This window comes from Strix uralensis, chromosome 7, assembly GCF_047716275.1.
Source record: "Strix uralensis isolate ZFMK-TIS-50842 chromosome 7, bStrUra1, whole genome shotgun sequence".
Taxonomy (NCBI): domain Eukaryota; kingdom Metazoa; phylum Chordata; class Aves; order Strigiformes; family Strigidae; genus Strix; species Strix uralensis.
Genome location: NC_133978.1, coordinates 16,316,356 through 16,343,556, shown reverse-complemented (window position 1 = coordinate 16,343,556; position 27,201 = coordinate 16,316,356). Strand labels below are relative to the sequence as shown.

The 27,201-nt window shown below is 38.2% G+C and overlaps 1 protein-coding gene across 4 annotated transcripts in view; it reads right to left on the bottom strand.

Annotated features, from left to right (window-relative positions):
- The window catches only part of DLG5 (discs large MAGUK scaffold protein 5), a 109,513-nt gene that overhangs the window by 64,275 nt on the left and 18,037 nt on the right, over positions 1–27,201 (bottom strand). For all 4 annotated transcript variants that reach the window (XM_074874543.1, XM_074874545.1, XM_074874544.1 and 1 more), the window contains exon 2: positions 4,918–4,986. In XM_074874543.1, coding sequence (XP_074730644.1) covers positions 4,918–4,986 — 69 coding nt within the window. The remainder of the gene's footprint in view (positions 1–4,917; positions 4,987–27,201) is intronic.

Here is a 27,201-nt window from a genome sequence, read left to right as displayed (position 1 = left end):
GAGCCATAGCCTGACTCCTGCACGCAAGATGCTCATTTCCATTAAAAAAAAGTTAAAAAAAACCCAAACCAAACCAAAAAAAAACCCCTGTGCATTGAGGAGGAGAGGAAGAATTGCATTTTTAAAGCACTGAAGGAAAACTCTGAAGTTTCATTATGGTACTAGGGTAGATAAAAAAATGGCTTGATTCCAGAAACTATAATCCTGTCATGGCATCATATTGCTTAGGTCAGTAGTGTGTTCCTGGAGGCTGTAAATGTAGTACTGGGTATCAAAAGTCTTGAAACACACCCTGTAAGTCAATTTACAGAAGCTTTTTCAGGCATCATGGGCCAGAACAATAACTTACCTGGCTATTGTCAAAAGGAAGAAAGAAGCTTGATTTTGGAAGAGCGAGGAAAGTAAAAATAAAAAAGATGGAAATTTGGAGTAGATAATTGAGGAAGGCACAGAAACTAACAAGGGCACTGTGTTATTATTTCCCATAGCACACCAATTTGATGATTTCAAGCTGAAGTATTATATAAGCAGGGTGATATTTGGCTGTATTATATCATCTACAGATAATCTTTTAGAACACAGGCCCTTCCATCTTTCCTTACACATCCAGAAAATTATCTGCTGGGATACAGAAAGAACATCTAGTCCAACCCTCCTGTTTAAGCAGGACCACCTAGAGCCAGTTGCCCAGGACTGTCATTTAAGTTCAATTCAGTGTTTGGGGAGCATTAATCTTCAAAATTATACATGTCAAATGACTGAGTGCACTATACAAATTGGCGCCTTTTTTTTTTTTTTTTTTAAAAAGGGGGTCTTTATTCTCTGTTCTTTTCCTCCACATTATCATGAGTGGTCAAGTGGGAGACTAGCCAGCAACTGTCACGTATAGCTATGTTACTGGTTTCTATCCAATTCCTAAGTGACACTGTTGTTCCGTGCTTGGCAGGCCAGGCACTGAATCTCCATAAATAATTATTCTGATGTCAGAGATGCAGGATTGTAGCTCCATACAGAGAGTCTGCCCAGCATGGGGAGTGGGCAGATGAAGGATGCTTCTATTTGCACACAAAAATCTTTGTTGTTAGCCAAGAGCAAAGAGAAATGAAATATAGAAAGAACATGACGATTTAACAAGGATTTGTTCCTTTGGGGGGAAGAAGGTGGGGCTGAAGCACAATGGTGGGATGCAGGGATTACAGCAATTTATATCGTATCTCTTTTGGAAATTAACAGCAAATATTTGCCCTCAGTACAACCAAAACTACTTATTTTACATGCACATCATAAACGTTATTAATACACAGGAAAGAAAAGGAAGGAAGAATAAGGGAAAAAAAGAAAATATTGTCATCTAAACCAGTTTTGAATGGTAAGCAAAATACACAAGAACAACCTGTGAAGAGCCATGACCTGTCACATTCTTTATTTTTTTTTACATACAGATACAAAATTAAAAAGGCAGATACACCTATGGTCAAGGCAGACAAACTCACAAAGAGGAGTTTCTTCTCCAAGGTTGCTACCCTGGCTGCTACACAGGTGGGAAAACTGGCTTCCACTCAACTGCTTATTCTACCACATGCACGTGAGGCTGGAAGCTCATTCTTGTTGCATCCCTCATGCCCATCTAGGGAGGGAAAGAGAAAAAAAGCTTGAATGACATCACAGTAGTCAGGATAGACTAGCCCTAAACTCTTCTCTGAGTCACATTATGCAGGTTATCTCACTCCTTGCTCTCCTCTTATTAGGGCTACGACATTACTGAAGACTTAGAGAACCCCAGCATATCCAGTTGTTCCCTGTACAGAATCTGCTCCATAATTGTTCATCCCTACTGCTACTCTCCAAGCTTGCTGCCTTCTTCTCTTTCAACGGGAGAATCAGAACTACAAATATACCCAAGACTTGGGCACACCATTGCTTTATACAGTAATAAAATTGTGTTCTCTCATCTTTCCCTTTTCCTTTCCAAATCTGAACAAGATGTTTTATTTATTTGACTGAGACTGATCCCATATTTCCTTAGAACTACCTTTCAAGAACAGTCATCTTAGTACTATTTAAGTCTAGTTCTCAGATCAGGGTCTTCTGGAAAATAAGCCCATTGTTATATACATCACGTTCATAAATTAACTCAGAGACCCGCGATAGCTGTAAAACATATAGAATCATCTCAATTTCACAACATCCTGGCTTACTTGGAAGTATTTCAGAAAAAGATTGTTTAGTTAAGAATGCTGGCAGCAGAAACCACCTCGAACAATAGTTAGGGTGATTAAGGTTGGGAAGAAATGATGAAGCACAATGACATATCCTTCTCTAGTTACTTTTATGAACTATGGAGTCCAAAGACTACAAAGGAAACATTGTATAATCTCTCCTAGTTCAAAAATGCTAAAATTCACTCTGCTTCTTTATCTGGGCTTAATTAGTGGCCCCAATACCTTTCTCGTTTCTTCTGAAAGGTCAAATGTCTAAATGTGTTTCTGAGCTGCTTGACAAACAGAAGCTAGACCAGAAATAAAAATTTGTTAAATATTAATGAAAATCACTGTTTTAAACTCAAGAATAATAAAATAGATCCCTGTTCTGCCCCATAAGGTCCACGTGAGTAGGGAAATGAAAATATTCCTTTATATACATGTGTGTGTACATACAACTATCAAACTAAACATATTCCAAGCTTACACTGTCTCCAAACCATAAGCTATTTACCTTTTTTCACTGATGCATTCATTTCACAGGCTGAACTTATCATTTCCACTGCACAGAATTACCCTTGTGAAAATGTATTCCAGTGAGATAGGGACAGAGCAGGGGGGGAGATGTATGTTAAATTTCTGAAATGCTATAGCAACTCAGTATTTGTTGGGATTTCATTCAAAGAAGTCATATGAAGCCTTTGGGGAGCTGGCATGAAAACAGTTTTAGTTATGATGGTTTGTCATTCAACAAATCAGTCACTATTAATCTGACTGCAGCTTTGAAGTTACTTGCTAACATGTCTATTAGGATATGTTGGTTATTAAGCAAAGGAATTCTTCTATTGATATTAGATCACATTAAAAATATTATATCTTGCAGAACAAGATGTGAGGTAAAGAAAATGGTTGGGAAAAAATGATACTCATTAATAACAAGTCTATAATCAGACTATAAAACAAACACACCAGCTTCAAACAAAGAATTCCCCTGGCTGTTAAAGTATTAAATATTAAATACCTAACTTACTTCAATCATTTGTATAAAAAACTACAAAGAATACTAAATCACAAGTTTTCTTTAGTAGCAGGTCATTTAATTTTTAAGTTATAAATAACTTTGATCACTGCACACACCAAAGGCATAAAACATTTCCAAGGACAGCCCTTTAGGTAAAATACTCAGATGAGGGTTCAGTATGAACTTCAATATTTTAAAACATGAACAAAACATAGTTTGAAAAGAATTCAATTCTGACTCATACATGGGAATAATGGATGTCTCAAAAGTAACATAATAAATTCTAGATAAGCGTCCAGAAACAGGAATCCCACAATTGCATAAGGTACTATGCCATAGAAAATTAATAAAATAGAGGCCATGTACCTGTAGCTTGCAAGTGGTCACTGTTAAAGCAAAAATTCTCTTTGTGATGGCAAACAGTAGCTGTTCATCTAGCTACCTTTACTTTCCAATTTATAAAAGGTCAGATACAGTGCATTCCCAGTTACAAAAATCGGAAAAAAAAAAAGGTTTAAGTGTATCTTTCCTTTTGAAAATCAAGAACACAGAACTAGAAAGGACCACCTGCATCTTCTCCTATCTCAGGCATCACTTCATCCAATTATTTCACAAACTTAGTGCAATTCACCTTAGAAGAGCTTCCCTCTTTGGAAGTCTCCTTTTTGAGTCTGGTTGTCCTAAAACTTTAGGAACTTTTTTCTTCCTGTTTACAGCCTCAATTTATTCACAGCATATTAAAACATACCTTTCCTTCAGGTAATAGCACACAACTGTGATCTTGATAAAAATCAAACTAACATGTCACATCTTCCCATATTTTCAGCAAATAGTTCAGTCAACCCTAAAATCTTGTTCCTGCATGCTGAAGTTAAAAGTTCAACTCAATGACTGCAACAGATGTCTACCCACATCCTTAAACAGACAACTGACTTGCCTGGTGCTGTCACGGAAGTCTACAGATGCCTGACATAACACTGGAACTTTAAATATGCAAGAGCCTATGTTCCCTATCCAAGGCAAATGACTTTTACACAGATTTCACAATAGAAGTTACTTGTATAAGTAAAGAAGAGGAAAACTGACAGCTAACAGTTATTCCAAGATCACCTTGTTGTTAGAGGTGTTTTGCTCACAATTCTTATACCTCTAATTTTTTTTGAATATTTTGTTTTTCCTCAGAGACTTGAAAAACAGGAAATGAAGCAATCCATTGCATGCAGGAGAAAAAAGGGTTAAAGTTTGCAGCCACTTCCAAAAGTTTAAAAGGCTATGACCTTGGCTAATAATATATTTCTACAATGTTTTTGACTCCCAACTACAATTTTCACATACATAAATACATACATACACATATACGCATGCTTATATATTTTTATATGCATAGACTTGTATGAGCCTAATGTTGCCATTTTTACATCATTTTGCTAAGTAAATCAAAGTGTAGTTACCTCATTTAATGTATGCAAATGTAACCAATTTTATTGGCAACAACTACATACAGCCATGAAACTTGCACTACACAAAATGGGCATACTCTTTCCTGGTGAAGAAGCATGATTAAAACTTATAGTTCAACTTCTTTGATTTTATGACTGGAATTCCTCTACCCTTCCCATAGGCAACCTTAAAAACTTGTTCTTCCAGCTCCCAAAAGACATACTCATCAAGCTGCTAGATAAATACTTTACTCACCAATGCTACTCAGAGAACTGCTGCTTTCAGAATCAGAAGGCATTATGGACAGCACACTGTAAGTAGACCCTAAAATTAGAAAAATAAAGACCGTATTACTTTTTTTCTTTTCCTGTCCCCAAACCAAGCTAGCCATTCATTTTCTTGATACTGTAGATGTCAGACACGCTAAATTAGAGAAAACACACGTCACTAACACATAAGAATCTAATAGGAAAAGTATAATTTGTAAATTAACATTGCACTGTGCACCAAGCAGAAAATCATTTTGGATGAAATGGTCAAAATGAGTTCAGCAAAATATTGAACTAATACAGCTCCTATTTCATTGTGTAACTGATTTGTATGCTCATCCTCAAACTTTCTTCAGACTTAGAAATTTAATTTCATTAGTAAATAAATTTTGCTTGCATCCATTTGCAAACTTCTGTATCCGACCTTAAAAGCAAGGGCCTACAGAGCTACCTGCTATTACTGCTGACAGTAAATTTCTTCGTGTATAATAGATCAATAGACAGAGGCACCTTTTATTTTAGTTATTTTAGAAGTATGCTAGATTTTACTTACCAGAAGAACTAGAAAAACAGGTCCTACTTCAAAACCTTACAAACTAAACAGCTCCACCATCTCTCACAAACAGAATAAGCATACCGCAGTAAAGACAGGGAGTGATTATGTGCAAAAGCAATTTGAAATCTGTTCCATTTTCAGCACCAGTCAGAATGTGAAACCTGTCTTCACAGCAGCCAAGCTCCAAGACAGTTTCAATAATTTCAGGAGCTGCCTTTCCTATAGTCCACCTTCTTTTGTTTCAGTATTTGTTTCTTCCAGTCTCTTTGAAATTAAGAAATAAAAACTGAGAAGCAGTGTGATATTAAAAGCATGGATCTACCTTTGAAATACATTAAAGAAAGGACAGGCTTGAAAATAAGAAGGAAGTCCTAGTTTTTGCTCATCTCCTATGCTTCTTACTAGGAAAAGACATGACATCTGTAATCACCATGGTGTTAACTGAAGGAAAGACAAGATGTGATAAAATGAGTTTATTAAACACCAGCAATAAAAAGAAAAGTGAATAAAAAAAGCAAACACACTTAGGGCCCTATCTTCAGCTAGTAGAAGTGACACAGACCCAACTTCAATGGGGTGTGTTTATTTATCTTGACAAAAAAATGAGGCTCCTACATTTGATAAAAGGAGTGATATCTAGGCAAAAGCAAACTTAAACAAGTATTTGAATGTAAGGACAACTCCCTCCAAGCAAATCCTCCAGTTTTACTAGCAGACATTGCAGAAAATAAGTACCAGAAAAGGAATGGAATCTTGAAGCAGACTGTTTAAGCTGACAAATCCCTGTGAAAAATGCTGAAAATATATTGGTTACAAGTAATTCTAGTTTATTGTATGGCATACAAGTTGGGTTTTTTGTTCTAATTTTTAAATAAAACATATGACAAGCATGTCACTGACACACTGGCTTCAGAAAAAAAGAATCTGCACATTTTTGCTTCCATTTCATACATTTTCAAATAACAATTTGTGTTCCTATTTCATTAACGCTTAATAAAAGCAAAATAATTTCTGCATTAAATAAAATCAAACTCTTTGCATAGTCTAAACTCATGATTTGCAGTATTTCTTGTAGACTGGACTAGGAGAATTAGAATCGTAAGGGAAACTGAAAAAAGCAGATCAATATATTAAATAAAGCAGGACATCTTTATGATAGACAATGTGTACAGAGATTGTATCAAAACTGCATGGACTCAAACACAACAGAATCTTGTGCCACGAAGTGACATTTCACTATACTTGGCAATTTAAGGCAAAATTGCCCAGTTCCTCTAACAGATTACATAGGAGTCTCATGCCTAAGCAAACTTTTACTGATTGTTAGCTGAGTTGACTTCTTTTTAAGAGTGGAGTAAGAAAAGACTCAAACTCTCATCATCTTGGTTATCTTGCTTTTATTTATCTTCAGGAAGCACTGATCCTCTCTGCCTTCTTTTCCTGTCCTAAAAGCCAGAGCCAGGACTCAAAATGAGTTAGATTCTGCTCCCTGGAATAGATAGAAAACTTTTGTGAAGCTGACTTCATCTATGGAGACATATGACTCTCCCCAGCAATGTTTGTAAAACATTAGATCAGATTTGTAAATGCAAGATCCAGCATGCAGAGCATGTTATCACAAGAAAATGTACAACTGTGAAAAGGGGAGGAAATCATCTGACTCATTCATAATTCTTCACTTCTAATGAAAATAAAAATGAAAAAAAAGAGAAAAATCTAGTAGCATTTGTTTGGCTTCCAAGGCTGTGGGTATGTTTGGTTTTGGTTTGTTTTTAAACTACACAGGACATGAGACCATTATCTGTAACACATGCCATGTCTGTCATCAGAAGCAGTATTCATAACCATCAGAAACAATAACCAGAAGATTCTACATAGCTTTCACAATATTAAAATTCCTCTTCAGGTACTGGACTGATATATTCACATCCATATATTCAATTCAGGCTAAAGTAGCATTGTACTTGACGTACTCTGCTTGATCAAACTAGCAATACCTCAGTATTACCGGAGAATGCTCCAAGACAGCGTTTCCCCATTCTATAGGATGTCTCCTCAGACAAATGAAAACCCTCAAAATCACCCAACAGGAATTCAGATACAGGCAAAAAGTCAAGGCAAAAGGCAGAATCTAGTTTCTACAACCAAAGGTACTCTAACACCCTGTTTATTCATGAGCTATACAACCATGGCATTTTAAGAAATTTATTGCAAAACCACCACCCCCCCCAAGCAATTTTCCACTTTATTTCAAATTCTTAAAACTTTCTGACTGTCCATCTTGTCAAATTGCACGAAAAATAAGATCAGAACACAAACCCAACAAGAAGCCATGACCACTTTTTCAGGTTAATGTTGAAAGTGCTTCACACCTAGGGGTTTACATGCCTTTCACAACACTTTTCCAAATATATGTCTTGCATATTTTTCCACTAGTATTCACCTCACATACCAAAGTCCCCTGGTACAAAAACTTGCTATATTTGATTTCAGTTCACTGACTCATAACAATTGCTGACGTATTCTTTAAGTTCAAAATTACAACTTGAAAAGACAGGATTACGAGAAACACAGTAGATACTACTCATACTTAATTTAAAAGAAAAAAAAAAGTGTGACCTGTCTTTTACAGATACACGTTTGTACAGAGAGGAAAAGGAGCACAGGCATCCTGTCTGCATGGCAGACTTGCTTTCCAAGCATTTCTTTTTTGCTCATTGAGATTTAAACTTTGAATCAGTTCCTGGCTGTATTAAACAGCTTTGGCAGAGCACTGGGATTTAGAAACTGCAACAGTATATACTTGAGAATCTTAAGAATCCCATTTCCTCCTATTTTCAATGATTAGTGCAAGTCAAATTTCCTTAAGCTGTTACTGTCTTTATTAGTCAGATGACAGGAAGACCACTTTTAAAACTCACATATTGAGGAAAGGAACTAGTTGCTTAACTGTGGAAGCCACCTCCAGGGACAGCTGAGGAACTGGATTCTAGTTTGCCTCCATTTTTCACACAATGTCCACACAGAAACAGTGATATCTATTTTCCTTATTTTCTGTTTTGTTAAGACAGAAAATGATGGTGGAAGGGAGAAAAAAAAAAGAAGAGTTATGTCTTAAGACACCAACTGTCTAACCAAGCAATTTCCTCATCAGCAATGCCAAATCTAGACTGATGAATTAAATTATTAGCACAAAATTAAAACAGAGCCTTTCTCTCCTCTGTCTTTCTGAAGTTGGACTTGTGAAAAACCACATAACACTAGGCATCACCTGTACTTCAAGGAGAGACTAAAAAAGACACGCCAGCTGATCTCCAAGTAAAACCTCCAAAACAAGCTTGCATTTGGTACATTCTGTAAGAAAGCAGCACAAAAAATCAAGTAAAATATCTTCTAGGATTAAATGCTGAATTATTGAATGACTTCTGAGAAAAACACACTGTGTTCCAACTTCATTATTTGGAGATAAGTTGAATATCAGGATTGCTGCAGCTGCATAGAACCTCCTCATCCTCCTTCATACAATCACATGTACATACACCGGCTCTGCTCATGGCTCTAAAGCATAGTGTATTCAAGGGGACTGTAGTGGCAAAGAAAGATACAAGGACTCAGCTTTCCAAAATTCACTGCACATACACTTTCAATTAATTTATTTGAGAGTAAGATATATATTTTGAACAAATAAATATTTACAAAATTTTATCTATAATTCAACTGAAAGAAGACTATTTCATCTTCCAAAATTTGCTATATTAACTAAATTACTATGTAGGAATAAGAAGAGTTACTCCCTCAGATAAACACCTTCAGCTCAGGGCCAGAGAGGCAGGTATACTGAATCTGTTTCAGTCTGTGAAGAACCAGGGTTTAATTCAAGGAGCGTTAGATGTTTCATCCCACAAGATGGGGAGTGCTCTGGTCTTAGGGGCACAGCTCTTGGCACATCACCAATCTTTAAGGATTGCATTACGATCTGCAGTATGGCTGACACCTAAATTGAGCATGTTTCCTAACTAGAAACACTTAGCTCATTGCAGACCTGAGCCTAGAAGGAGCACTTTGCCTGCACAAATTTCTTTTTCTACACCTCTGTTTTTAAGGATGACATTAAACAACTCTCCATGCTCCCCTGCTGCAAATGTCGATTGTTAATTAAACTCTGCTCTTTCTCCCCCTCCCTTCCCAGTGCAGTGACTGCCAGCTGATTCAACTTCTTGTCAGCAAATGATTTTTCTGATGGAGATCCAACACACCGGATGAGAGGGCAGCGTGACAAACATTTGTTTATCCACATCTCTGTGCACCAAACCAAACTCACTTTGGCAGCGCTCCTACTTTCTGTGGGGGAGCAAAAAAAGTTTTATTTAAACTGGAAATTACCCAGATTACACTGTTCCCATTGCCTTTATAACAAAATTGCTCAAGCAGCTTAAGATCACATGGATCTGTCATGCTCTATCTCTGAAGCTATCCTCTTCTTGGCAGCCTATGCAGTCAGGTTTGTCAGAAAACATAAGACACAGTCATTCCTTGCTAGTTGTGTGGTGTTCAGATGTTAAATTCTGACCTCACACAAAACCTTCAAGTGGGTATTTGCTTCCACCCATGTCATATTTATTTCAGATGTTTCACAGTCATTTACCTTTAAGGATACAAGCAACTCCAAGAACAAAGGTACAAACTTAGCAGTAACGGTAAAACAGTAGTAGCCATACCAGCAGAAGCTTGCTGTCTCTTCCCCATCTGCTTTTAAACATGGCTTTACTACTTATTCTGCACACTTGCAGTTCCTTAGTACTGTGCCCTGCAGCATAAAATCCTCTTATTTTTAGGACAGCATGAAAACTAAATTAACATTAAAGTATTTTTAAAATAATCAAGCACCTAAAAATTTATAATTTTTATTTCCCAAATGTCTCAGTCTATAACAGCTTCACAGAGACAGTGAAGGTCAGTAAGCTGATTTTCCTTTTACAATGGAGAAAGCATTTTACAACAACCTATTCATGAAATATTAAGATATTAATATTAAAGTGTGGTTTTGGAAAAGATAAGATACATTAATGCTTAAGCCATCTTTCAATTCTAAGCAATTAAAGCTCTTGTTAAGGACAGAACACACAAGAACAAGGACTTTGGCACCTTTCTCTGAATCATTTAGTAGAAACCAGCACTGGTGACAGAATAAAAAGTCAGGCTGATTCTGATTTAATATGGCAATTTCTGTGTAGGTTCAGATTCAGAAAAGTTAAGTAACCTGCTGGAGGGCAGACATCAGTAAAGAAGCCCTGAGATCAGATGCTTAAATTACTAGTTGTCTGTCATACAGTCAAGCACAGCAATTGATCTTCAGCTGTTAAAAGCAACACTAGACCTTAATATCTTTAAAATTTCTATTTTCTTAGCAACATCTGTTTAAAACACTTCACAGCAGAATAAACCCATGGATCAATATTTCTAAATATGTATTCCTAAGTGTACCCTCTCTAGAAACATGTACACTCATTGATACAGATATTTTTTTCTTTAGCCAGGAAGCAATACAGTGAGTTATACTGAAAAGAATTTACAACGTATCTTTAAGAGAAATCTAAGTCACTGGACTATTATGCATCATACTACAATGTGAATTATGAAAGGAAGAAGACGTTGGTGCCTTCAATAAAAAGAGCAGAAAACTGGCAATAAGAAAGATAAGAGGAAAGGGCAAGAGAAGAAAACAAGGTAGCTCATTTTTCTACATTACCCCTTTATCATTAGGATAAACTTGCTGCTGTCCACATAGGTTATTAGCGTTATTTGTTCTTGTTTACTGCATTCTGAGAATTCGGTCAAATCATCCTCTTTTCACACAAAGAAGCACAGCAAAAACTAAAAATTTTTAGATGTGAATTTACATAGCTTGATTCACAAAACACACATGATAATGGTGCTTCAGCATTCAAGCTATTTTGCCATGGACATGATGCTCTAAAATGCCTTAAAGAGACAGGACAGCAGCAACTTTTTAAGAGCCAAATTACCATGAAGCTTTAGTAGCAGGATAGCAGCTATTACCAACTGGTAATTGGAAGCTAAAAGGTACAAAAGCTTTTGACTACTTAAAAACCAAACAAAACCACACCCTAGTGTATCAGGTCAGCTAGAAATAATGCCCCTTGCTATCTTCCAGTCTTTCATTTTTTTCTTTGCAATTTATAAAATGATTAATTTAATCTCTTGAAGTCTGTGAAACCACATCAGAAGTGACTAAATATATCTGCTGGAGCAGTAGGACCAAAGATACAATCGTAATTGCTGCTGCTATTACTTATTCAAGAAGTCCTGCAGCAGTTCAGGTTCTTGACCAGAAACAACCACTTTAACCTTTGTATTCTTGCTTTTTGTCTGGGATGGCTTTTAACTCTACTTTAGTGAGTGCATTTTGTCTTGACAAGTTGTATGTCTCCAATGCTCCATTTCAGCTGATAACTGCAACAGAAAATGACCATGCTCTTAGAGCCCTGAATTTCCATTAGGTAGTGCAGTGAAATGGTGATGAGTTTTCAACAGTTATTTTAAGGCTAACAGCAACATACCTAGCTACCATGAAAATATCAGCATGCAAACTTACATTACTGAGATTGTGGCAAAAGAACAACTTTTAGTTTGTAGAGCTGCATGCATTGCCTTCACTGCTAACTTTCTTATGAAAGAGATGCATATTTTTGCAGGCTGACACTCAAAAGGCAGAGAAAAGAATAAATGGCTCCAGATTCTTTAGCCTCAGCATTTAGTACAGATAGCAAAAAGACTGTATTTAAAGTCAAGTCTTAGTAAAACTGCAGTGCAGGTAGGTGAAACAAATAGTCACGTGTTTAAGCTCATGTGGATTATATAGGCAGTCCTTGCATTATTCCCAATGCAGCAGTGCTTTCTTCCGTTCTACCAATGTGATGTGGTATTAGAGCTGACTACCTTATCAAATAAAAAAAATTTTTTGTGAATTTTTTTATGAATTATTTTTAACATAGCTCCTTTAACAATGCCAGTTAACCTATTCTGGGAAACCCCATCTCCATTCCACTGGTAAAAAACCCAGTTTATCCATTCTTTTTTTCTCCCTTCTAGCCATCAGGAACATTACATTTGTTTGGATTATGTATGATAAGCCAAAGAAAAGGAAAAAAAAAAGATAAAACACAATAGCATTTTACTTTTTTAACAAACTTCTTGCAATCTCAAACTCTGTTTCTCTTAAAGTTATCTTCTTAATCTAGATTACTTACTAATAAGAGCATACAATTAATTTTGTTTATTAGGCAGAGAGACGTAAGTTTTCATTAAACCTCCCAGATGACTAAAATGTGGTAGAGGATGTTCACCAATCCCTTTCCCTCTAGGAAAGGAAATTGGATAACCTGGGGCCTAAATCCACTTGGCAAGCACATGCTCCTTCACTACTCCATCCGCACAGCATCCAGCAAAATGGCATTCTGACTCTTCGCTGGATATTCCAGGTATTGCTCAAGGGCCCAAGGCTTCTTCAGCTGGGCAGTGCAGTGATGGCAGTCACCAGAAAGCAGCAGGCCTTCATGGACCCACATAATCTTGAGTACAGTGCTCTTTGTCCCTACAACCATTGACAAGATGCCATGTTCAACAGGGAGCAGCTACAGGTTCATCGTCCTGTACACACATGGCAGTTAAAGCACATAGGCATATCACCCATCTACCTCACCCAGGCAGCATCTGCAAAATTCACTTTTTTGTTCTCTATGTCAGTGCTCAAAGCACATCCCAATTCTGCCTACCCTTACACCTAACCTGGTCCCATTTGGTCCCAGCTGCCTATTCCTCAACACTGTCCAAATACATTGTGGTAACTCAGACTCATCTATTTCTAAAAAGTTTCTCATCTGCTCTGTATCTAATGACTGATTTTCACCTGCAGATATTTAGAAAATGTCATTCTTGATGCCACTACTCAGTCCTTCTGGTCCATTTTTTAAGTTTTATTGCCAAGTATAGAGCAGATAAGAAGTTAAGGCATCTTGGCAAAGAAGTTAAGGAATTGTCCAAGTATATTGTTCTTGCTATGAATGGTCTCTATCCACAGGAATTCACACTTCAAACCTGCTGAAGCTGATACTGACTGCTTGAGCTCTTCTGGGCTATAAATGCATGGTACGTGAAGAACTAACTGGGCAGCTCCAGACGCCAACACTAAAGAAGCAGAGACGATCTGGACTACTCCTAGGCCGTAACTGGAGGGTGGTATTTCTCATTACAACTGGAAAAAAAGGTTGAATTGTGAAATATGACCAGTCATCGAGAAAAGTCCATCCCAACCCCCTTTAATGCTGGGGTACAAAATTTTTAAGAACACCACCAAATTGAGAGGTGAGGGACAATTCTTAAAAAAAGAGGAAATATTATACATCCATTTTTATTCTGAAGGAAAAAGGGATAGACTGATGATGCACCCAGTCACGTCATTGTTTGGGCTAGGAACAGACACCTCTTAAAATATCCTTCTCTTTCATTATGCTTTAACAGAAATAGTACTCCTGAATACATTCAAATCTCCTTGCTAGCTTCTTTTAACCCCAGATAATAATATATTCACATCTATTTTTCCTAGCACAGTAACCAGTTCTTAATGTCTGAAGAAAGATTTGTTGGTTGTCCATTTTGTTATGCAGCACTCCTTCCACAGAAAGGTCACTATTTCCATATCTGGAGGCAATTCTTTACATCAAGCTATATTCCATAAGCTTTGCAAGTAACCTGACTCAGATTTCTGAAGGATGACAACATCTGACATATGCAACTGGCCCTAGAAGATTTAAGTGAAAGGAAATTATATTCAGAAAATACCCACACGCAATGCAGTCAGAAGCAAGAAACTGTTGTGGGATGAAGGTGGTAACTACTAGATCCCTACAAATGCATTCTCAATCAGCAACACTTGCATTACTAATTTTGCAATGATGACAATTAAGAAATTCAAACTTCCTTTAGTTTGCACAGCTATACACAGAGCTTTGTAGCATATTATTTCGTCAAATAACTGTACAGTCAGGTAACATGAATGGCAAATTAAATTTAAAAAATAGCATTATTAACTCTACAACTAAATGCTATATTTAAATTTTAATTTAAATTTTGGAATCACATCAAAGTAACTACCTCATCATGTTTATAAAGAGGCCATGTCATAAAGAAACCTACATGGAAGAACAAAGGAAAGAGCAACTACAGGTATTTAAAACTGACATTCAAAAGACTAGAGATCTACCAGGTGACAAGGAAAGCAAGCATTAATTCCTCACAATTAGCCTCTTAATGCATCCAGTCCTTTCATTAACTTACTGTATCTTGCAACTGGGTATTTCTTCTGCAGAAGCAGCTGGGGGCATGGCTGGAACTGCAGGTGATGAGAGTGTCCATCACATGCCTAACCTGAGCTTTTTTCTAGCAATTCAAACTTCGTCCATAACAAACAAGCATTATGGCTCAAACTGCTTTTAGCACAAGTCATGAAGAACACACATGTACCTAGACCCATCCATAAACGTATTTTAAATATAAGACCCAATCTGCTTCAGTGCTAATGGTACAGTTAAGGCCACATAGCTTTCCTACTCCACAGTGACTTTTAAACAAGGACAAAGGGGTTTAACAGTTCTAGCTTACTCCTACACAGCAGGCGAGTTAGGCACACAAGGAAGAAAGCAACCTCAACACAAACATAACCACAATCACACCAACGGGTTGTGCTATTTACAGCTCAGGAAAAAAAAAAAAAAAAGGCCACGTTTAGGCTAGTCCTTTGTGATACCAAGCAGAGGAGTAACATACCAAAGTCCAAAGGCTTTTTCCCCTCTCGCCATACTATCTACCTTATCTAAACTCACCCATGTACAATTTAATCTCATAAAGCTCTCTTGTCTGAATATACTTCTGATTTCTACAGCCCTAGCGTATTGACAAGGACCAAACTTCTTTTTCTAACAAGAAATAGAACATAGTTGGACCGCTCTTCTCAAAAAGCAGCCCCTGTTACTGTTCAAGAACTAAACCAGCAACTGATTGAAGAAGTTATGGTTACATAATATGTCCTCATATGCTGTTCTCCATATTAAATGCTATAAATCATAATTAATTAGGAAAACTTATGAGCCCCATTTTTCTGCAACTTACAAACCAGCTCATATCTACTGCTCGTAAGGATTGCAAGAGATACAATCATCCAAACTCAGACTATGTGGGAGTCAATACTTGACACACCTGCTTTGAAATTCAAAGCATTATGAGATTTGCCTTTTTCAAACCAGGTATCTCTAGAAAAAGTGATTCACGTTACTTGGTATGAAACCTGGCATAATGCTCAAGTAACCTCCTTTCAACATTTAAAGTTGATGCATAGTCCCCAACTAAGCCCTAAAAAATGTACTCTCCTTATATTGCTCTTTGTAGCATGCTTCAAAATTCAGTCTCTAAAGTATCCCCCCTTCAGGAAAAACAGCGGAAAAAAACATCCCAAGATGGTTTGATTAAGGCAGGCCAGAGACGGGCTTTAAATGCAGCTTTGCTGTGTTGTTACAATGGAAAAAACTACATGCACTTTCATACAGAAGACGGCTTGTATCCAAGCTGCTATCTTTCTGTTTACAGTGATTGTTACTTGAAATGATAATAGAACAGACATATCTAAGCTAAATCATTTATTTGAAGATTTCTTGTCTCCTTGGCAAGTTTTTTTGCCCCAACACTCTACTTCATTTAGGAACGCAAAAGTAAGGAAGAATAAAACTGAGTACTGTAGAACAGGAAATCCTGCTGCCAGCAGTAATTCCATATTAAATATATATGTATTTATTCCGTAGGCACAGAGTCCAAGATTCTGTTCAGTAAGAGAGATGTAGCTCCCTGTTACCTACAGACTTCAGGCTTAAGTCCTCTTCAGTACATTTGCAGTTACAGGAAACTCATCAGAACTGGTGAATGCTACCAGCACACTGAAAGTGCTGCAGACAAAAAAAAATGTTGAATCCATGGCAAAGTGAGCGAGACCCCTCTCTAAAACCGGACAAATTGGAGCAAATACTCTGTGTGCATCTATACAGGATCTTTCCAGAAACGTACAAGTTTTCACAAAGGTAACAGCTTAACCAGAAAACTTTTAGAAGTGCCAAGCACTGATAGGACCTCAGAAGAGGGGGTGGAGAAGGTAACAATATCATTTAAGAATAGATTTGAACCACAGACTGCAGACAAACACACAGATATAAAAAAGAAACCACACCTACGCCCTCATTTAAACAACGCAATTAAATATGTCCTTAAATGCTCTGCTGTACTGAGTCTGTTACCTATGAACTATTTACAAAAATAATTTGTTGCAGAAATCCCCAGGGGTAAACTTCATGCCTCTTCTGGTTACAGCTGCACCACCCACAGGAACTCTTCATCCCTCACCAGAAGTAACCTTCGGCTGTGATAATGGCAGCAACAGGCTGATAACCTCCTCCACTGGCACTGGCACTGCCAGAGTGTATATGAGCAGCCCTGTTGCTGACACACACACAGGGAGTAACACAGGAAAACGTTGCTTAAGTTTCCTAATGGCAAAAGTAACACGTGTAACTACATACAACAAAAAAGCCATCTTCCTCCACATACCAGGGTGCTCATGCATACAACTGCTCACTCTACCTGGGAGCTAAAGCAAAGAATGCTGGAAAAAAAGGAACTCGTCTGGAAGCAATTATGGCACACATTCCTCTCTCTCTCCCTTGTTGCTTCCTCTGCGGGGCATGAATGCTACTACTTTTCCTTCTCTCATGGTCATGGCAGGGCAAGGAGGAGACAGTGTCCTCAAGCCTCTGCTGTGGCTTGACAGAGGGATGAGGCAGCCTTGCCTGGTCACATGGTACTTTGCAGTGCTGAAGGAGTTTGTTTGCTTAGACATAGATACTCTTAGGGGATCCTTCTGGCTTCATCTTTTACATAATTCCTTGAAGACAAGCCCTGTTTGGAGACTAAATCAATTTTAGAGTCTAGAAAGGATTTTTCCTATATAGCAAGGGTATCAACATGCCAGATGGGCCTTTTAGTCTTTTCACAATTATTATTTTGGGAGAAAGCAACTGCAACTGCTGCAGGCTCTAGCAAGTCACAGAGTGGTTAATGACTTCAAAATGGCTTAGCTATGACCTTTTAAGACAATATGTCTGGGTTACCAAGCAAGCAACTGCAGTAAGCATACAAAGAACTTGAGGCACTAGTGACAACCAGGCAGACATTAGTAAGGGGAAGATTTTCATAAGCCAAATATTCACCATAAGATCAATTATAAGGAGAAAAAAAATGCCTGCAATAGAGGCAGCCAAATGCTATTGGCTCCATCAATTCTGGAAAAAGTTTTAAAGCTTACTGCACTGACGATGTATCTACAAAAGACTGAAATCACACTCTTACCAGGAAGCGGTAGCATTAGCATTACATGACAGTGCACACTGAGCTTAATGGAGTGCAGCAGACCGCCCTGGAGTCTGCAGAACAGACACAGGCTAAAAATTCAGCAAATGCACTTATGTCCAGCATGCTACTCCAAGTGCAGATACAATGCCCTAGTCCACTGAGACAGTGGCAGGAGAGAATACAAAAGAAAACAAGACTACGACACTGAAGAAGTAGAACATGACATATTGGACAGCACAAGTCAGAGCTGCTGAGGGGAGAGAGTGGCCTCCCACCCAAGAGGGGTGACCAAGCCAATAAATGAGTCAAGACCTGTCCCGCTTGGAAAGTCACCTGCCTGTCAGAGCTGGGATTTCCTCTCAGACTTCTCTCACCTATATCTGTCAGAGTAGAGGAGCAGATGAGGAAGCTGTCTCCCCATCAGCACCACTTGTCAAGCATGAAGGTTCAGTGAGGACAGCTTTAACGTTACAGTTCAGCTACCAGTGCCAGCACAGATGTGCCTTAAATAAGCATTCCAAGTGGTCTGGAGTAGCAGATAGACTGCATAACACTTTGCAAGCTCTTTATTTAACCATATAAACATCCACGTTTTACTGTTCCCATATCAGCAACAGAAGAAACAGTAAAAATTGTGCCTCCATAGGCAGCCTTGAAACAGGCTTTGTTGTGGAGTTTTAACAGCAGGCTTTGGCACCTCTTCTCCACTTTAAGCCTCTGGTGAACCTGCCTTCTTTACATCTTCCTCCTTGAATAGGTTCTGAAGATACTGGGGAAGTTCCTAAAGGAGATGGTGTCACTGACAGCGGCTGCCATCAGGATCAAGTGTTCCATTTTGTTTCCCATTTCAACAGTAGCCATGAGAGCAGCAATGGGGTCAAGGGTGTGCAGGGGACAGAAACAGCATGAGAATAGCAGTGGGTTTAAAAAAAAAAAACAAAGAACAAAGAAAGAAGGAAAGAAAAAGAGAGATATCCATTGTATCCATTGTTTTCCTCACATACACACTGCTTTCAGTATGAAACACTGACATACAGTTAAGCACTGATTAAATCGTAATCAAAAGCATGCAATTCCTATAGAATAAGAAAAGACTTCCCCTCCCAAAAACTCAAAAGACCCAAACTGAAATAAATTAGCATGCTACTGCACCAATAACCACCAAATGCTTGAAACACATTACAATGAAGACCAGATTTAACTAGTCCGTAATATGAAAAAGTACTTAGGAAATGACCATATAAACACAGGTTGAGATGGATCACTGTTTAGAAGCAGAGGATTAACATACATGCTACTATCATCAGTAGGAGAACAATGGGATAAAACAATGAGATTTAATCCAGAAAGCACTTATTTTTTAGCAAGTTCTCCGTATGTATCCAGTGATGTATCCTGACAGGTGCAACTCTGGAGGTGGGACATCTTCCGTTATTTTTCAGTATCATAAAGCATGCTTTTCTCCATTCCCTAGACAAATCAGAGGGAATGGATTCAATGCACAAATGTAAATTAACACTTGGGAAAAGAAACAAACAAAGCCCCACATAAACTCTCTCCACCCACCTAACAATAGTTGCCTATCACAGTCCCCTGCACTATAAACAAGTAAAAGCATCAGAGTCCTATAACATAATAAATAATACAATAAAATCGCTACATTTAATTAGGTATTACTAGTGGAGAAAGAAGAGTGTAAATTGAGGGAGTGTTGCTAATGTCTCTGTCCAGTCTAGACAAACTCCCTGTGCTACCCAACCACTTCACCAGAAAATGAAGCTGATGACTGGCCACCGGCTCCACAAGTATAAAACACAGGAGCTAATTGTTCAGTCTTTGCAACTATCCAAGATAAATTCAGCAGAAGCATCCTCCCAGGCATACAGGAGAGGCTTTACAATTCAAAAGTGAGCTCAAGCTGCATCCAAGACAATCTGGAACCTGTTTCATTTTAAAAACATCAGTTTCCCCATGAAAAAGCACAGCCTCAAGTGTTTTTCGTGATGCCACCCAGGAGCGATCGATACATGGAAAGGGGAGCCATGAGGAAAGTTTTGAAAAATGAAACCTTGAGTATCTGAGCTACTGTTGCCCTTTGGATAGGTGAGCAACATCCTTGTACTAGAAACCTGTACTAGGGAAGTATGTTTTATTAAACAAGACAAAGAAAGTGTCCCACCTGGTTACAGCACTTACCTCCTTCCCGCTACTTTTAGGCTGAACCCCTGTAAGCATTCCTAAAAGTGCAAATACTAACCACTACTATTAATCACTTCATATTTGGACACGGTAGATAAGCGTCATCTTGTTTTCAAGACAAGAGGATTCTAGTCACGACTCACATGCTTTTAAAATGTAATCTTCCTGGTTCCTCAGCTCTCCATAAGAAGGGAGAATATTTGCACAGATTAAATGCCCACCCACTGATTTCTGCCAGCATGGCAAGTATATGCCCTCTGGCCAGCAAGGTTCAGAATTCATCAGAAACAACATGTTGGCAGATTTGAACTTGGGATGATTTCTCCCACACACACATGTAATTGCACATTTATCACCCACACAAATTAACAGCAGATACAAATAAAAGCAACATCCAGCAAGTAAGCAGCAGTGATAATGAGCAGCTAAAGAGAACAGAAGACTTAATATTTCAAAGAAATGCTGAAGATAAACATTCAAACAGAAAGACTGCACATCAAACAACTGGGCCATCATGTTTTACTGGCACATGTAGAGAGGCACTGGAATTTGCTTTGTGTTTTCAAAAGTACAGTGGATCTTATGAACCATTCCCCTCTCATCAGATAGGCAAGAAAAACAACTAGTAGAACTAGTAGAAACAGGATAAGGAAATCCATGCTGGCATCAGCAAAGTTATTCTTGGTCCATTAGGACACTGGAATACAATGGAAAGAGGCAACCACGCTCCTTCATGTTCCCCCACTAGTAGGAATCAGAGCCCCAAGGAACCTGCTAGCCCTGTACTATTCTCAACCCTCCTAAGTGGGGGTGGCTCCTATCTCCTCCTCATATCTCACTGTAGAAACAGATCTAGTCTTAGCTCTTCATCCTCTTTCATCTGCTTTCCAAGACATTGCTTGTAACTTATTATGCATTAACTTATAAATTAAGGCAACTTCTTTCATTTTCTAACTGTTTAAGTTTTGTCTGTCTTAGCAAGAAAAAGGTAAGAATTTTCATCACTGTGGGGAGGGGGAGCTCTTATGATTAGTATTTTTTGAGAAAAGAAAGAAAAGCTGCATTCCGAAAGCAAACAGATGAATTTTTACAGGACCAGAAAGTCCCTGCCGTGGCCCTTGGCTCTAAACACACACATGATAATCTTTCAAAACATCCATCATCTCATCAATATTCCTGTTTCCTACCCAGAAATCTAGTATTCTGTTTTCAAAACTAGAGACCATGCCTGTATATTCTACTTTCCAAGAAATGAGGGAAGGAAAACACTTGCACACTTTTCTCTATTTTCTCTTCAAATACTGTATCTATACATTGTATGTTCATAAAGTGGAAAAATCGAAGTCTTACATGATAACAAGTGGCAACACTGTTAACATGATTAGTAGGACAGGTGGATTGCTTATTTGATTCAATTCACCAAGGTATCTTTTCCATTATGAGTTAAACTGATGTCACTTGGAACATAATTTTTCTGTTGCAAGTCTTAGCACAGGACAGTACGAGTGGGTGGATTAATTTCTTAAAAAATAATTAAAAAAAAATTAGTGTCCCTACTGATACACAGAAGTAAGATTAGTCTTAGGCTTACCTTCCCCAAACTATAAACTGTCAAAAACCTATTATTTCACTATTCCAAACCTCTACAGTTGCAAGATCTTAAGCCATCTGCAGTAGCCTACGTTTAGAATATCGCATCTAGTGATGACTGAAAGCATTATTATTGTTTTTAAAATTTAAGATGAAAATTTCTGTTAGAACACAGTATGTCCATTCATTGTACGCTATACATCTATTGTTGTTCCCACAAACAATGAAAATAAAGAAGATCGATAACTGATGGTTTTAGACAGCCAGAATTTTTAGCCAGCAATATTCAACATGAAAAAAAGTAGAAATCAACCTTAATAATTGTTAAATTACTGGGCATTTTCCCCAAAATTAGTGGGAAACAGAAAGCTTTCTGAGAAACTGCCAGCACAGTAGTATCACTCACAGCGGCTCAGATCTGCTCTCCAATGGTAAAGCTCTGAAAGACCAGAAATATCCATAAAACACTGCATTGTTGTGAGCGATGCAGACATGGAAGAAGAGGATTAAAAAAAAAAAAAAAAGAATGGGGAATAGACTATTTGCAATTCAGTATGCTAAATTAACAGCAGGAACAGGTCTGGAGAAAATCCTGTGGTGTGCTAGGAAATGCTCACCTATTGAGGAACAACACCAATGCTATCACATTCTTCAGTGCTGTGCTCCCTATGCCAAACCTCCAGGGCACTTGAAGGAACCTCCTCTGTCCCTGTGACTAGCAGGTATAAGCACAGATAGCCTCAAGTGTCATGAAACTAGTGAAAAGAATGAGGGTAGGAGGGATAAGTGGCAAAGTTGTCTTGACTGTGCACTCTGAACTGTGGTACAGCACAAGAGCTCTCCTGCCACTGTGACCACTGACCTCATTGTGACAGCCCAGCCTGAAACACAGTGCTCTCAACTTCACATATCCACAACAAGAAGCAGGTACAGGACAAGAAAAACCCAGAAAATAAATCACAGCCATGTAAGGCACAATAAATCTCTAAAGGGGTGATATCTTTTCCATACTAAGGTAAAACCTAAACAATAAAACACCGATTTAAAAACCAAAAATTAATGTTAGCACATAGGCTTTTTTCAACTAAAAACCTTTCAGCAACCTCAAAGCAAAAAAGTCCTAGATAGTACGGCCTACAATTGCAATTTAGCATCCATATGATTTCCACAGGTGTAGTCAAACAACTTTCAAGCTCTAACAGCATGTTTTAAGGGGAAGAAGATGTATGAAACAAGTCCTAAAGAACAAACCTCAACTTTAACTTTAGAAAGTCCTGTTGCCTCTGTGTTTAAGCTGTGAACGGAAGGAAAGCTGTCAGCATGGCTTGTATACACACATAAAAAAGAAAACTGGAATGATAAAGCCTGCTCTGCTACCAAGACAGAAGCACCAATACGGCACTATTGTGGTTGTTAAAAAGGCAGGCCTAGAAAATTGTGCTTAGTGTCGAATAAAAATACTACAGAGGAATGGATATAGCAAAAATTTTATAAGGAAGAGCTTTGAGAGTACTTTTAGACTGCTGGAGAAAGGAACGAAATTGAGAACCTGGAGAAACCTTTGCTACAGCTGGAACCCATGTTCATTTGTCTTGATATTCCTGTGTCTGCTCAGACAGCAAACAGTGCCACCAGAGGGGGTGCCAACTGCCATTTACTAAACTAAAAAACAAATGTATATTCTAACATTTCACCTTTTACCAAATCCATGAACACTATAATCTAAAACATAGCAAAACTAAAGTTTATTTCCGCCATAAAATGCAAGTCGCATAATTTAAGTGCAACGTCAGTAAAGCACACAGTAAAGCCCAGCATTCTTCACACTGTCCCAGGACTCTGTCCCGACATTTGCCTGTGGACTGAAAGAGCAGCTGCTGACTGTTCAAATCTTAGTCTTCACACAAAGGCAACTGTGATCCCCATTCTGCTTATTTTTCCTCAAAACAGCCAGACGACCTCTTTATGACAGGAGGCATACCACCGTCTCAGCACAGTCCCAGTAGAAGACAACTGCTTTGCACCACCTAACTCTTATTTTCATCCTTAGTGGCTTCTTTCTTTGTGTGGAATAAGAAGTTGACATGTATGAAAAGCTATTCGTCTTTTCAAAACTTAGCACCATGTTAATTTATTGCAATTTGCTCATTCTGAAATCTGTTCTCGCTACTAAAATATTACACTAACTATTGCACAAGTAAAAGGACTAAGAATGGGTATTATTTAGGTTTCATACCCTCAGTAAATAATGCTTAAACATAATCTCCTTCATCTGAATGTCTTGCAGTGGTATACATTACAGATAGATGAGCCTAACAACCCGTGTGTGGTGGGGGTAGGTACAAAAAGGCCCTGGAAAATGTTTCAACATCAGCTACACATTTCACTTCTCTCATATAAAGTATTTTTTAAAATAAGCTCAGTTATGAAAGAGAGTTTCATAAAAACCAACAGCTCCGAACTGCAGCTCCATGTATGCCTTCAATCAACCAGGTCTTCTAGACCAGCTTCAGAATTGACTCTTTCAGCTGCGCCCCATTTGACTCACACTGTGCAGAACCAACATTGTGACAATAAAGCAACTTCTACAGGAAAAGCTATGTACTAATGCCCCTTGCTCCAGCCAAAATATAGACTGTGGCATGTCCAAAACACAGCAATTTCCATACAATTCCACAGCTGCAAACTCAAGACTTTGTCACAAATACCACCACCAATACAAACCCTCCCGTGGAATTTCCAGGAAAAGTTCCACAAGACCTTTAAAACAAAGAATGAAAAAAATAGAGGATGGGGGTGGTGTCGATACAGAAATGAAAACACTATGTCTGAGGATGGTGACAAGGAAGACCTCTCTTTACATAAAAGTCACTTGTAGAAAGCCCTGGTTGTCAAAAGCCTTGTGTAATGCCTTGTTTTTTCTGTCTCAGCTGCTAGTAAGCCTATATCCCCTACGCATGATTATAAATGGAGGAAGGTATAAATTGATATATCACACTTGCACATCCAGAACTTCAACATCACACTTTGAAGGACCTTTCCTTTCTATCAAACTATGATTTTGGTATGAGACACATGCAGACCAATGATGTTCTTAAAAATTTTTCAATGAGCTGTTTCAGCTATTGCCAGTCTGTTCCCAGAAATCATTTAACAGTTTGTCTCTAGAAAAGCTGACTGTGTAGGAACCAACGTAAGATCTGAAGATATGTACCAGGATTGCCTGCTACAGGTTCTGTACAAAGTTAAAAAGGTAATATGGTTCAACAAGAAATTACTTCACAGCACATATATATGGCTATAAAACATACATCCTATGTGGGGGGACAAACAAAAAAACCCCACTTTTCTTTGAAGGAAAAAAGAATTCTCTTCCACCACATGTGGCTTTTAATCAGTCACCAACCAACCACAGGAAGCCTGTATGGTTGGGACGTCAGCTGAAGAGCTTCCCTTGCTACTGAACACTGAAAGAGGGAAGTGGGTTATGACACTGACACAAACCAACCACCAAAAAAGCCTGATTTTGGTCTCAGAATATTTCACTTCTTCACACTGCACAATCCTTACCAGGAACCGTGTAACATAATGGCTGGACTGGACATCAGACTGATTTGCCAGTAAAAATGTTTTTCCTTCTTTAAAGGAATTTTGGTAATTTATTTCAATTACTTTTTGCTTGTAAACAGCAACTTTCTGGATTTTACAGCCAAACTACTGCAAAGAATGGCTGAAATAGATCAATCTGCTGTTCAAGACGCAGATCAATGTTATAATCAAATCCCTCAGCAAGAGAGGGCAGTAGCATAGAGGAATTATAAAAGGAAGAAAGAAACATTACTCCAAATTTTTCAAGTCCTTTTTCCATTTCCTTTCCAAAACCAAGCTGAAAGCCAGAAAAACAGCCAACAAAGAGCCCACAGAGCTACTCAGCACCGATGCAACCACTCAACCACTCAACTTTCCAATACCTTTCAGTGCAGCTTTACAGTAATGCATTTCTGCTTCTGCTCTCTTCCAACTCATCTTCCATCTGAACTCCAAAGATTACAGGTTGATCATACAGATGGTGTCTCATATATGCTGCTCCCAAACCCTCCCAACCCAGCAAAGCTTTGTCATTATCACATTGCTATTGTCTTCCTCATCAAGTCTGTGTTCCACAAACAGGTCTCTGATTATCAGTCAGACAAGTTTGCTTAATAACCATAGTCACTATCACCTGGTTTCAGGTGCTGCCTGAATAACACTTGATGTTCATTATTTTTACTATGTTATAGCAATAGTGCATTTGTTGCACTCTTCAGCATTGCTTTTAGGATAAGTGAGACCAGCAAGCAACTGCTCATAAAATAAGCCTTAAACTTGAGTTAATGCAAGCTTGAAAACAAAAAATAATCAGAACTATCAAAAAAGGCACAAGGGAAGTGTTATTAGAAGCACCCATACTACTTTTCCAAGCATTATACATGGACCAACATATACTCTATGCATATGTATCAAACAAACTATTTAGCTTAGTCCATGTGATTTAAAAACATAAGATAATGCTGGGAGGGGGCGGGGGGAGCTAAAGAAATTATAGTTACATACACTGAACAACCAAGTATTACTGGTACTCTATTAGTCAAGCTGCAGAATGTATTTATATTAAAGTGGCAAGAAGATATAAAATCAACACTAACAATCCTAGGAGCAATGTCTGAATAAATGCACACAAATTCATGTATTGCATGCAAATCAGTTTAGATACAGTTTCAAAATACTTGATATGCTTCCTGGCATGGCGATATTGTTATAAAGCAACATCTCCATAACAACCCAAATTATTGGTTTTCCAAATCCTTGGAATCATAAGACAGTGTGCATGTATCAACATTTTTGTTTAAAATTTTATTCTCTATACTAGGACATTTATCCACACAGCTCTGAAGAAGGCATTCTAAAATTAGTTTTAACTATAAATGCATAAAAGTTTTCGTCCAAGAGTTGCTGAAGAGAAGCAGTTAAAGAAAACAAAACAAGCCTCCTAGTAAGCTTTTACAAGAAACATCACTGGTGTAAGCTAAAACATAAGCAGAATAGCTGTGAGAACACACACTGAAAAGTCTAAGTCTGCTAACCCACCCAGGAAATACTGTCATACTTCAGGCACTACAAGCTGTGTATGTAGCACAGAGCAGACACCTTCACAGCCAAAACCAAACAAAACACACCACAGATATCCCCCGGACTTTGTGCTACTAGTGGAAGCATAACCCAAACTGCAGGCTTTACTGAAGCACAAGTCAACAGGAGGCTGGCCAGCAGGTTCCCCAGGCCTTAAGCAGCCCAACCAGCCTGGCGCACAACAAAGGGCTGTTGTTCTAAGCCAGCACCAGGGCGGCAGCTGAACCAGTTGGCCCAGTACCCTACCGTGGTCTGTGGGACATCAAAGGCTGCCTGTGACCTGAG